Genomic DNA, 13,718 nt, shown 5'->3' on the forward strand with positions numbered 1-13,718 from the left:
GCCACCCCAGAAGAATAGAGGATCTCGAAAGGGAAATTTGCAGGTGTGGCCATTTTGCAAATAGGCCCCTGTGAAATCTATGACTCAGGTACAGTCCAGCCACAGTCGAGCTGGCAGCCATGTGTGCAGGTTTAATCACCCCGAAGCGGTTTCTAGCAGATTTTGAGTTTGAGGCCTAAAGTGGTTTATGGACTAACCATGCATTTCACTCCTATGATTAGGTAGTTCCGTTCTAACATGAAATTTAGCACACTCGTAGCATGAAAAAACTACTTTTGTTCTCAGGATTTCATTCCCCTGTTAAAACTACCTATGTTCTCAAAATTTCATTGGCCTGTTACTCCAGAGAGACAGATAGATTTTGATAACCTTGCATAAACCCATCACACAATCAAAACAAGCATTGCAGGGAACTGAACAAAATGCACACCATGATAAAGTCCTTGCGCTGCTTGATCCGCTTCTTCTCCTTCCTCCCCTGTACGCTGCCCTCATTCGGCTGGCTCGAAGGGATAGGCTCCCCTGGCTTGCACTTCACCCAGTAGTGCGGACCTGCCAACCAATAACAGCAGCATCAGCAGTGTTAACCAGACTGAAACTGCAAGAGCGGCGCACAGTTCGAATGAATCACACAAATCAGCACAGCAGGCACGCACAATTAAAATGGTGATAATCCAAATTAACGATGCAGATCTTTGAATCGGGACAGCTATGAAACGGAATGGCAGGGATCACCGCACCTTTGGGTCGCAGGCTGGCCCTCTTGCGCCGGGACACGAATCCTGGCCGCCGCTTGGGAAACCTGGTCTCCGTGAGCCCTCTGAAGAGGCTGGCGCCCATTTCCGGTGCCCGCACAACGGCGCTGGCGGTGGCCGCGGCGGCGGAGAACGGCCGGAAGCCGATCGGATCCAGGAGCCGGAGAGGACGGGGAGGGAGCGCAGGAGGACCTGGGGCGTGCTGGGAAAGAGGCGCCGCCGGCGAGTAGAGCGGCGGGAGGGCTCGCCGGAGGGCTCGGAGGAGCGCCATCGAGGCCAGTTCTTTTGAGATATCCTGTGAAAAAAAGCTCCAGTTAAGCTCATGTGAAAATAAGCTCCAGATAATAAGCCAACTAGTTCTTTTTAGTGCCTGTTTTTTCAGCTTATCCGTGGTATAATCAGTGAAAAGTGTGTAACGCCCTTGAACTGTAATGTTGTCCTGATTAAATGATATCGAGTTAGTACCATTTTGCTGCCCATACCAACATAAATCAGGTAAAATTTAATTCAAAGTTAGCTCATCATTAACAACTGGATATCTTAATACCATTGTATGTGTGTACTGTAGTGTTGCATCACAAATCCTAGTAACAAAGATAGCTACTGTATCATTTGTATACACATGATATGTTCCATCAGCACATTATTATCTAAGAAAACTATTATCTTCAGCCCATTGCATGCCTGTACTGTAGTACTAACAAAGATAGCTACCTCGGTTACTAGTTGATGAAAAAAGAAAACTGGGAAACTTCCATGGAAGACATGGCAGCCGGAGCTCGCTGTTCGAGTGGGGCTTCCTCAACGGTGAACGGAACGTAACGGAGAGAGAGGGAGGGAGAAGGGGCAGGGGAGCTCACCTTGGACGGCGCGGAGAGGAAGCAGGGGAGCTCGGGGTCGTCGGCAGCGGAGGGGGGGAGGATGTGCGTGCGCACGGCGGAGGGCTGGCAGCTGGGACGGTGGCCGTGTGGAGGAGGGGGGCGGCGGCGGCGGCTGTGCTTAGGGAAGAGGTGGAGGGCGGCGAGGTGGCGCAGGAGAGGGCGAGCCGGCGGTGGCGGCTCGATCTGAATGAGAATCGGGGGAATGAATGCGACTCCTATTTGGCGCACAGGTCGCCCGCGAGCGACCTGGCGCATACTCCCCCACACACGCTGGGTGTTTGTATGAGCCAGCCCAATTTCTTCTTTTCTTCATTTCGGTTTTTATTCTTCCTTTTCTTTGCGGGTTTTTATTTTTTTTCCTTATTTTTTCATTTCTATATTTTTTATTTTTTATTTTAATTCCTAAACATCTTTTGAAATCATGAATCTTTTCTGTAACTGTGAACATTTTTTAAATTCATGAACATTTTTCACAAATACGCAAACATTCTCTTAAAGACTGGAAATTTTCCAAATTTTTGAACATTTTTTTTGAAATCATGAACATTTTTTGAATGCACAAACAAGTTTAAGAAAATCGTGAACATTTCTCAAATTCTTAAATATTCTTTACAAATTCGTGAACATTTCTCTTAAATCGTGAACATTCCTTGAATTTGCGAACATATTTTTGAATTTTTGAACATTTTCTGAAATCATAAACATTTATTTAAATTCATGAACAATTTTTTTATTTTGTGAACATATTTTACAAATTCATGAACATTCTCTTAAACTGTGAACAGTTTTTACAAATTCATGAACATTCTCTTAAACTGTGAACAGTTTTTACAAATTCATGAACATTCTCTTAAACTGTAAACAATTTTTGAATTCCCGAACATTTTTTGAAATCACGAAGATTTTGGAATTTCATGAACAAACTTTTTCAAAATTCAAAACTTTTTTGAATTTTAGAACTTTTTGATATTCTGAAACTATGAACATTTTTTTGAAATCGTGAACATTTTTTGAATGCACAAACAAGTTTAAGAAAATCGTGAACATTTCTCAAATTCTCAAATATTCTTTACAAATTCGTGAACATTTCTCTTAAATCATGAACATTCCTTGAGTTTGCGAACATTTTTTTGAAATTTTGAACATTTTTTGAAATCATAAACATTTATTTAAATTCATGAACAATTTTTTATTTTGTGAACATATTTTACAAATTCATGAACATTCTTAAACTGTGAATAGTTTTTACAAATTCATGAATATTCTCTTAAACTGTGAACAGTTTCTACAAATTCATGAACATTCTCTTAAACTGTGAACAGTTTTTGAATTCCCGAATATTTTTTGAAATCATGAACATTTTGGAATTTCATGAACAAACCTTTTCAAAATTCGCAACTTTTTTGAATTTTAGAACTTTTTGATATTCTAAATTATTAAAAAAGAGGGAAAAGGACAAAAGGAAAAAAGGGGCATCCCTACCGGCACATGGGTCGGGCCAGAAGGGCACGAAGGGGAGCGGGGGGCTGCACGCCCCTAGTTTCTGCCGCACGGGTTGCTAAACAGGAGGCCCCGGAATGAATCTTGCGGGCGGGGGTTAGGGCGAATCCAACATGACGCATTTGGTCCACACGTCGTCGGAATGGACGAAAATGACCGGCCCAACAAGCCGACGCTAACCCAAATCTCATGTGCTCGCTATCCATATGGACGCATTTTGGCCTAAATTCGCGCCCGATTTACGTCCACACGGATACGAGACAAACGCGTCGCGCGTCCGCTCGGTGTCCGGCTTAGGCCCACTTGTCGGCCACCCAACTACCACACGGTCATAGTCAATGCCGCCATCTAACTCGGACCCGCATGACAGCAGTTGGAAGCATCCAGAGTCGACACCCTTTTAAAATGGGAAGTGTGCGAGGGGCTGGCCTCATCCACTTCTTCTTCCCATTCCCGTCCACATCCGGCCATGCATGCTCCCTCGCTGGTGACATAAACCCTAGCCCGTGACGTTGTCATGGGTTTCTTCAACAACAAGGGCAAGGCCAAGCACGACGCCGGGGCGGGTTCATCGCGAGCCTGGCCACCACCACTTTGATGTCACAGGGGGAGGGCTCACCGTCCATGGGACATGTTGTACACAGTGTGCGCAATACAACTCGGAGTACCGCGTGCTACTACTGTGGCTAGATGTCAACCTCTTGCATGGTTGGCGCCTCGACCTCCACCGCATTCCGGTGTCGGCGCCGCGGTCTGAGCGGGCACGTGCGGAGAAGATCTGCAAGTGGCGAGCTCTACTCACACCGTAGCAGAGCTGCGACTCAGCATACATGCCAGACTCCCCGAACTGGGACGCCTGGTTCGCCACTGAGCACGACGTGCGCCGCTGCAGCGTCATCTAGATCGACGCCCGCCCTCCACCGCTGCCGCCTGTGATGAAGCAGGAGGACGAGGAGGCTGAGGCGACGTACCAACCCGCCCTGGAGGAGACCTACCAATGGGCGCTTGAGGAGTCGGCGTGCTAGGAGGACGCGCACCAACCTGGCTTAGGGGAGGAGCTCTAGCTCTCCACGGCCGGTGATGGTGTCTTCCCGCCTCCGCCACCACCACTGTCACCACCAGCACCACCCACACCCGCACTGGCAACGCCCGCAACCACGGAGAGGTACCAGTGGCAGGGCGTCGTGCAGGAATGGGATAGCGGACCGGCCGTGTGGCTGGGCGCGACGACAACGGTTTGAACAATTCACCCAATTTGGTTGAATGTATGTAGATTCACCTTGGCAACCAATAGATGTATCAGCTTCTTTTTATTTTAATGTATTTGTTACAATTTAAATTTTATTTGGTTTGTAAACTATGAGATTTTTATTTGTTTGTAATAAACTATGTGATTTAAACTGTGGCGGCGGTGATGTTTGGTGCCATGGCGGCATCAACAACTGACCGGCCTAGCAAAAATGATGTGAATCTCTTTCCTATAGACGGGTCGGCAGTTTGATGGTGGTAACGGCTTTCTGAAGCGTGTGCATGTAGTGTATGATCTGGGTTTGCTGTAGCGGTGATCCCGGTTCTGGGTGATGGAGAGTAATGGCATTCCTCATATCGAGTTTGTAGGTGTGAGTGGGGGCTTCAGGTTATTTGATGTATGTTTTTGTCAAACCTTTGTTGAAGAATAATTTAATAAATATGGTTGCGTGCATATATTGATGCAGATGTGGGGTTTCAACCTCCTTTTTGAAAAAAGAAAAACTAGCAAATGATGACAATTTAACCTGCGGTCCTCTAGCACCCTAGTTGGTTTTTTTCTTCCTAACTCAAATCATGTCGAAGTAGTTTTTCGTTGGACATGTTAATTGTGTACATGTAATTATGCAGCGACGGGTTTGGACTAGGTAATTTTGTACCACTTTAACGTGATGGTTGGTGAAATTCTCTTCTTCAAAAACAGAATACATTACTTAGGCAAGTGGCAGAAGCTTTATGCCATTCTTGTAGCATCCAGTGCAGCAATGGCCCCTGGAACAACTTTGTTGGACCATTCCAGGGCCATCTTGATAAGCCATTCTGGAAGCTGAGCTGAAAGATAAGCATTATTCCGTCTTCCACTCGCTCAAGTCATTGGCACTTTTGCTTAGCACCAAATGCCTTGTATCTCTGGCCAATCATTGCAACAGATGGCATATGAAAAAAAAAAGAAAGAGGATCGTATACTCCGCGGTATTCAGGCCACAAGTGATGCCTTTCGATGTTTTTGTAGAGGATTGATATACTCCGCATTCAGACCACAACTGATTCCTTTGGATTTCTTTCATCTGCCAACTCAAATCATAAGATCTAGATGTACTTTGTAGATTATTACCAATCATAAAACGGAAACTAGTCCTAAATATTTCCCCTTACACTTTAACAAATGGAAAAATAATTTTACGTTTCATAAGCTTTGGGTTTTCTAATTAACATATGTTCATGTATAGTTCTGAATTTGAATGCCCTCCCTTTCTCTCTTTCATCAATCAGCGGCGTGTTTTGATTCAAATTCAGCCTGCCCAAGATATACTCCAATTTACTGACATGAAATACACTAGCCGCCGAGCTGACCGTGCCCACTGCCCATCTTGAAGATGGTAGAGCAAAGTAAAATAAATAAATAAAACCAGACCGTTCAATATGTACGACTGAAACTAGAACAGCGAAGCACGCAGCTGTTCCTTGTCTGCTTGCGTCGCGCGGTGACAATTCAAACTCACAAGAATCTAGCCAGACGGATAGCTCCGAGAATGAACAAGTTCACAGAATCCAAAACAATATCTCAGAGAGATAAAAATCCCCTCTCGAAAGAAAAAAGAGATGCAAGGATTATTTATAATTTATAGAGTATGTTTTATTCATAGATAACCGATCACATGTGCACTCGTACGTACTCTCTCCAAGCAGAGCATAATCACAAGAGGAGTCGCCTTAATTTTCTCTGTAACAGTAACTGTAACACTCACTGTAACAATCAAATCCATGGTGAAATGTACATGGGAAATGGGCCAAATGGCAGTAACGCGTGTCCGTCTCGAATCGAATGGAGAACAACGACGAGGAGGAAAGAAAGGAAGAAATTGATGATGGATCAGTTGCGGGTGCACTCGGCGGGGAATCCGTTGGGGAAGCGCCAGCCGTCGGTGCAGTAGTCGTAGGACATGTACTTGCTCTCGGCCCAGGCGACGGTGCCGAGGGCCTTGCCGTCGAGCTCCGTGTTCATCCACGCGTCGCTGCCGGCGGGGCACGCCGACGAGCCGCCGCTGCTGACGCAGCCGTTGGAGGAGTAGCCGCGGTAGTTGACGACGAACGGCGCCTGGCTCCAGTCGATCTTGACGTCGCCGTGCCGGGTCGCCCAGTAGCTGCCGTCCCAGAGCGTGGCGTGCACCATCATCGGCTGGCTGCTCGGGTACGGCAGGTCGTCGTACTTCTTGAAGGTCCTCACCGGCACGTCGTCGACCTGGAATCTGAGTTAATCGGCCCGTGGGTAGGTACAGTTCGTTAGGCTCGGGGCAAGATTGGTTGGTGAATGGAACTTGGATGCAAGATGGATGCGTACATGATGTTCTTGGGGTTCCAGACGATCTTGTAGGTGTGGAAGTCGGCGGTGGGGTCGAACCAGAGGTAGAACTGGTGCTCCTTCTTCCCGTCGCCGCTGGCCCACACGTTGGTGTTCATCACGTAGGGGTCGCCGCTGAGGTTGCCCATGAACTCGATGTCGATCTCGTCATGGCCGTCGCCCTCCCCAGACGTCAGCTATTTGCATACAGACACGAGTCAACCACAGCCAGACCATGGTCGAAGCTTCGATGCCTTGCTCCTCTGAAAAGAAAAGAAAAGAAAGATGGAACTTACGTAGAAGGAGGTGACGGTGCCGGCGGAGTTGCCGCCGATGAGCTTCATCTGGACGCTGAACTCGCCGTAGAGGTACTTGTCCTTGGAGCTGAAGCCGGAGCCGCCGTTGCCCTGGTCGAGCGTGAGCGCCACCTGCTGGGCCAGGCCATCGTCGTTCACGCGCACGTTGTTGCCGGAGCCGACCACGTCGAACTGGTCGTAGAACCCGGCCTCGGACGCGGCGGCGGCCATGGCCAGGACGGCCAGGCAGAGGTGGAGGGAGATGGACGGCCTCGCCATGCCGGCAACTCGTTCGTGCGTTGCTCCTCTGCTGCTTCCTCTGTACCGCACCAGTGTAGTGCAGTGGTGTGATGGTGGTGTTGGTGCTGTGCGGGAGCCGGTGCAGCTTTATACTGCCACCGTGCGGTGTGCACGCTACGCTATGGTCGTCGGCCCCCACCGCGCAAACGGTTCTGTCGGGTGGAGCGCGGAACTTTCCTTCGGATCTGGGCAGTGGGTGGGTATGGTGCTCTGCTGGTGTGGTTTGCTGCGTTGCCGAGAGGAGAGGAGCGACCCGCGATGTCTTGGATATTCAATTTTTGATGCTACCAACAAATGCAGTGTTTTCACCTGAAATACTGTCGAACTGAATCCTCATCGTTCTAACGTTGGTAGCGCCCCAAACCCGCCACATACGTCCACGCGGACGGCCCGGTCACTAACCGGACACAAAAGAGCGACCAAGACGGGCTCCTCAAACGGGACTCAAACGTCCGGGCTGACCGGCACCATTCATATCCAGCCTAAATATGGGGCGGTTATGTGAGTGCCCGGACGCGCCCGCCACATCGGAATGGACAACCCTACCCCATCACAAATTGCATCAAATCCACCAAATCCTTCCACATCATTCTGCCTCCCTCCAACCTTTTTCGGCATCGACGCCTGAGCCCTCGCCTCCACCCTTGCTCCCAGCCTCACCTCCGGTCCCGATCCACCGCCCTAGATGTCGTCCAGCCCTTCCCTGACCACGGGATTGAGGTTGCGTCCGCCTCGTCCGTCGGCGTCATGTCACCGGCTTCGTCGTGCAAGCCGAAGAACATCGCCCGGAGGAATCGGCACCACCGGCAGCGAGAGAGGGAAGCGGTGGCGTAGGGAGCGGATGCAGACATGGACGAGCAGTTGCCCCTCTCCCCACTCCCGTCGCGCCCGAAACCCCGCACCCCATCCATCCCGCCACCGACAAGGATTTCGCCGTCGGACCGGGTTGGGACAGAGGAGGAACCGACGACTAGTTGGGGCATGCCGGACAGCCTTCCGCCCACGCAGTTGCCACCAGTGGACGTTTGACACTCGTCGCAGCTCATTCGGGCGCGGACAAGCACTGGCACCAGCGGCACCCGGGCTACCCACGACCTATTCGACGGAATGACACAACAAGACTCCGTATGTTTTTGTTGCCCCTGTCCGATCAAATTTTCATATGACATGATGAATACTTGTAAACCATGATCATTTACATGTTGTTCATGTCAGACATGATCAATGATAATCAATGTCCGCCCCAAATGGAGTACGAATTAGGGGATCCAAATTGCCCTTCATTTGAAGTTGGGACAACTTTCAAATCGCAATCCAAGCAAGAAGAAGAAGCCAAAGACGACAAAGGCAAGAGGTCCAGCATCCTCAATTTTTGAGGATATGTTGTTGGTCAAATGTTGGTTGGCCACCACAACGGATCCAATATGCGAAGCCGAAAAAAAGGGGAACAAATATTGGGAGAATATCTGGAAGGAATATTATGAGCAAAAGGAATATGTCAAGCCGCATCCTATTGTCACCAACCGCAATGTGGCATCTCTCCAACATCGATGAGGGATCATTCAAGGGGAAGTGAACAACTACGTCGGCTACTACTCACAAGTGACCGGCCGCCCTCAAAGTGGGATGGGAGTGGCAACTCACGTAAGCTACTTCATCTTGTCATCTTTTGCGTATGCTCTTTTTTTGAATGCTCTTGTGTTTGCTAGATGGCGGTGGAGGCCACTATGTATCACGAAACAGAGAAGAAACCATTTGCATTTAGCCATTGTTGGATCATATTGAATGGTCGGCCAAAGTGTAGACAACTTGTGGCCGATCTCAAGGCCGTCAAGAAGAGGAATGATGGCTCAAGCTCCCACCAATCAATTGGGTTGGACGATGTTGTCGTGGAGAATGGAAAAGCTACCATGCCAAAGGATACTTGGCAAGTCATGGGAAACAAGTGGGAGAAGTCAAGGGCCTCCCATGATGTTGCGGCTACAAAATGTCCTCCACATGGACGGGCATTTTTCGGTGAGGGGGGACAAGAAAGAGGAGTGTTACACGCTCATGTTGGATGCGCAAAAGGAGCGGATGAATTGGGACCGAAAGAGGGCGGAGAAGAAACTGGAAATTGAGAGGGAGAAGGCCGAGTTGAAGAAGTAAGAGGCGGCGATCAAATGGGAACTCGAGAAGGCCAAGATATTTGAAGAGATCGAACTTTAGAATGAGAGGTTGAAAATCGTACAGGACGCGGAGGATGCGAAGATCATGTTGGCGGACAAAATTCTCTTGGATGAGCATGCAAACAAGTGGCTTGTGGAGAAGGAAAAGGAGATCAACGAGCATAGGGACTATGCGGTGGTGAGGGCGGCTATGGCAGCAGCGGAGCATGTGGCGAAGATGCATGCGGAGCATGTGGCAAGGATGCAGGCGGAGCAAGACGCAAGGATGGCCTCGAAGCAGGTGGGTGGATGGCGTCCGGCAAGTGATCCGGCCATCCAGCAAGTGACCCGTCACGCTCGGACATTGATTTCATTTTGACATGTATAGATTTCTTTGCTTTGTTGAACTATGATTTGTTTTGCTTTGTTTCGAACTGTTGAATTGGGACAATTTGTATCATATGATCAACATGCATGGGTTGCATGGGTTTGGATTCCGAATTTGAGGTGTGTGGATGTGCGACAACTCGTATTAGGGGCCGCCCGGCACTGTCCACGTACACATCCGGACGCGCCCGCAGGGATATATGGGGCCAGATTTGCCAAGTCTAGCTGTAGATGCACTCTTAGGGCATCTCTAACGCGACCCTAAAAACATTTGCATTCAACTGGATCAAACAGTTCGAATGCAATTTGTTATCCAACACAGTACCCCATCTGTTCGCGGACCTGTCCGATTGTCCGAATTCAAGTAAACAAGCAACAAAAAGTACCCTCCGCCTCCATGTCGACGTCGTTCATGGCGGACACCACACTCTACAAGTGTTCTATCAAATGCAGTCGACTTTTTTGTTGAACTTCTCGTTGTTTTCTAGAATAAGCACGATGATGGGGTAGTCGGATGGAGGATGAGTTGTTGTGCGATGCGTGGAATGTTGTATCTGTGGACTTTGTACGCATGAGGCAAGGCGGCTCGTTGTTTTGCCAAAACGTGTGTGCTTTGTTTCTTGAGAAAAAGCACTTCGCGCCCTACGACACCCAAGTGATCCATGATCTCCAACGTTGTCATGAAGTTTTGCCATGCAGTTGCACGAGTGAAAACAATGTGGCCATCGAGCTCGTCAACCATGGAGATTATAAGTTTTGCTTCTTGTTGCTCTACATGTTGATTAAATCGATGATTCAACTTGATAATCATCACATTGTATAGCCCGGACGAGTTGCCGTACTGTAGTACAGGACCAACGGCAAGTCATTTACTTTCATATATTGTTGGATGAAACTCAAAGGCAACAGTGTGTGGGATGACTTGTGTTGATTCTGACCCGAGTATCATTGAATTTGGAATTAATGATTTTGAAAAAGTTGTTGAACATTCGTCTATCTCGGATGTAATATTTACATTTGAACTATTGTTGTCTAGGGATATTTGCATGTTATATATGGTTGAATTGTGCTATTTCCTATAATTATTTTGAGGGTTGCATGCTTAGAGAAAAGAAAACACGGACGAACATTCGGGTGATAGGGTTGGATGGCTGGCTTTCATATTTGTGTGCACGGACTGGTCCAAATCAGTCTGTGAAAAAGACGATGTCCATTTTAGGTGTTAGCATTGGAGATGCCCTTAACTTCGGAGGGATCATAGTAGGGGATTGTTAGTCCTTCCGGTAAGGTTCTCTCAAATTTGTGGATGTGCAAGTTCTCCAAAACACTTATTTTTCGAATAAGATGGTGAACTCATAGCCTCCGTGTCATGTAGTGCACACAACTATCGTTCTTTCAAACACATGTTGAACATTATTTATTGTCTATAGATATGGTTTTATTTATCGAACCAAAGCATTTTAAGTGGATGCAAATATCAAAGAGATATATATGTATATTGTCCCTTGACTTGGTGATTAGTACATATTTGGATCATGACTTTAAACTGAACAAGTTGCACCTGTCGTGGTCCTAAGACTGACAGTAGAGAGGGGGGTAGGTAAGGAGAGGCAAGATCTCAGCTATGGTGAAGGTGTACACACGAGGTTTACAAGTCCAGGTCGTTCACAGCGGAAGTAACGGCCCTACGTCTTGGTGCCCGGAGGCGGTCGATTGGATTATGTATGTGATATTACAGGGGGTGCGAACCCTTGTGCCAGAGGAGGGGGTGGCTTATATAGAATGCGCCCGGACCCCTGCCCACCTCCATTACAAGGGGCTTAATGTACATAAAGTAAGGGGGCGTTACTGGTAATGCCAGCCTTAAGTGCTGTTAATGCCTATGAAGACTACGGAGTGAATGTCTGACCGTTGCGGTCCTTTCTGACTCCTGGACTTCGATAGGTCGAGTGAATCTCTATATGGTCGAGTGACTGTAGGGAGGAGGACCTCCAAGTGTCGTGGCCATCGAGTGGATTGCACTCGATGTATTCGACTGGCGCTCTCCTGTTGTCTCTTCATCCTTTTATCTTCTAGGGTAGTGACCTTGGGTAGGACGTATAGGTCAGGCCCATGACCCTACTCCAGGTATGTATCCTCATCAGTAGCCCCCGAATGGATTAAGGTGCAAGTGGAAAGTAGGTCGAAGTTGAACCCGCTCTGAGCTTTGTGTCTTCGCAAGTGTTTTTAGCAAGCCTGAACGCCTGCGTCGGTACTTCAGTGTCGACTCAGTCGCCTTGATCCATTCAGTGAGTTGTCGACTGAACTGGTGACCTCATGCGCCAAGTGTTGCGTTAGAGCGCGAGATCCTGGGCGCGATTGTCTGCAGTATATCCCAGATTTCACAGGATACAAAATTTCGGGGAAGCGCGAGGGCTGGAGAGCACCGAAACGGGCGGTCCGGATAAGCAGCGATGCCTCGATTACCGTGCCGCCTTTTTCGCCACATACACAGTATGCAACTGTTGCGGGATTTGACGGGATTGCCTGGTCCCACGCGTCAGTCACTCGGAAGTGACCCTTTATAAGGTGACGGGGACAAGGCGCTTGCACTGTGCACGCCGGTTTCCCCTTCTTTCTCCTCCGCCACTCCACCGCACCCAACACCTCCGCTCTCAGCGCCGTTGCTTCCCCGCCATGCTGAAGGACAAGACGGCGGCGCTAGAGTGCGCAAAGAAGGCGACGGGGGCGGCGAAAGGCAAGAAGTAGAACCGCGGGTCGTCGTCGCGTGCGGGGCTGCCGCCGGGCTAGATCCAGGGCGACTGGATCTGGTCTTCGGTCCGGCAGGAGGATCTGGCCGAGCCGGAGGAGTGCGGACTGATCGCCAAGGGATCAGCGTGGCTGCTGAAGGGGGAGAAGGAACCACAACCTCGACTGGGTGAGTGTGTTCTGCTCGTCACTCATGTCGACCGAGGTTTCTCGCTCCCCCCGCATCCTTTCTTCCGGGATTCTTGAACTTCTTTGGCGCTCAGCTCCACCATTTTTCTCCCAACACCATCACGTACTTAGCTGCGTTCGTATCAATGTGCGAGAACTTCTTAGGGTGTCGACCGCACTGGGGTCTTTTCAAACATATCTTCACCATTCGCTCCCAGACGTAAAAAAGGCAAAGTCGAGTGACTCGAAAACCCACATCATCCAGATGTGTGGGGGCTTAGGCATCCAAAAGAGGCATAGGAGTGCTTTTCCCACCATGACTCTCCCTGAATCTGTTAGAGGCTGGCAGTCGACCTGGTTCTACTGCCAGGACGTCGCAGCTCCAGGTCAGTCGACTGGTCTTCCCCACTTCTCATTCGACCATGTTCAGACTCCTGCCCCATTGAAAGTAATCGCTGCTGAGACCGTGGAGACGAGGATGTTGGTGGATAGAGTGGTCCAGCTTATCAATGATGGCGTTACCGGCCTGGACTTGTTGGAAGTGTTCCTCAGTCGACGCATCCAGTTTCTCCAGGCCCGTGATCACCCGATGTGGCTGTATTCCGGACCGGACGACACCGCTCAGGTCCATCCAGAAGAGGTGCCGGCCGAAACCATGGCTTTGTGGCTGAGGAGCATCACAGGCAACCAGGACAACCCCAGAGGATCCAGGCGAGTCGTCCCCTTCAGCGACAGTAACCTGCCCGACAAGGTATACTCTTTGTTCCGACTGTCTCTTTCTCACGCTCCGTCCGTACTTGATGTTGACTGACTCTTACTCGACCGATTTGCCCTGTAGGTATTCACCGAGATGCATTCGATGCCCAACGGCGAACAAGATTTGGAGCAGGACCAGGAGGGAGAGGACAGTGCGGAGGAGAGTGGCGAGTGGGAGTCTCCAGGAGAAG

General features: G+C 49.2%; 2 protein-coding genes across 2 annotated transcripts; both read right to left on the reverse strand.

Annotated features, from left to right (window-relative positions):
* Positions 1 to 256: 256 nt before the first annotated feature.
* On the reverse strand, positions 257 to 1,875 carry LOC119349533. Its single transcript, XM_037617572.1, has 3 exons — positions 1,616 to 1,875; positions 741 to 1,050; positions 257 to 552 (listed from the first exon to the last, which is right to left on the reverse strand). The coding sequence occupies exons 2-3, from the start codon at positions 1,024 to 1,026 to the stop codon at positions 392 to 394; spliced, it is 447 nt and encodes a 148-aa protein (XP_037473469.1). The 5' UTR covers positions 1,027 to 1,050; positions 1,616 to 1,875; the 3' UTR covers positions 257 to 391.
* Positions 1,876 to 5,995: 4,120 nt separating this feature from the next.
* LOC119349534 (xyloglucan endotransglycosylase/hydrolase protein 8-like) lies at positions 5,996 to 7,389 on the reverse strand. The gene is made up of 3 exons (XM_037617573.1): positions 7,022 to 7,389; positions 6,726 to 6,922; positions 5,996 to 6,633 (listed from the first exon to the last, which is right to left on the reverse strand). The coding sequence occupies exons 1-3, from the start codon at positions 7,298 to 7,300 to the stop codon at positions 6,258 to 6,260; spliced, it is 852 nt and encodes a 283-aa protein (XP_037473470.1). The 5' UTR covers positions 7,301 to 7,389; the 3' UTR covers positions 5,996 to 6,257.
* Between the last annotated feature and the right edge of the window lie 6,329 nt (positions 7,390 to 13,718).

Source organism: Triticum dicoccoides, chromosome 1B (assembly GCF_002162155.2).
Source record: "Triticum dicoccoides isolate Atlit2015 ecotype Zavitan chromosome 1B, WEW_v2.0, whole genome shotgun sequence".
Taxonomy (NCBI): domain Eukaryota; kingdom Viridiplantae; phylum Streptophyta; class Magnoliopsida; order Poales; family Poaceae; genus Triticum; species Triticum dicoccoides.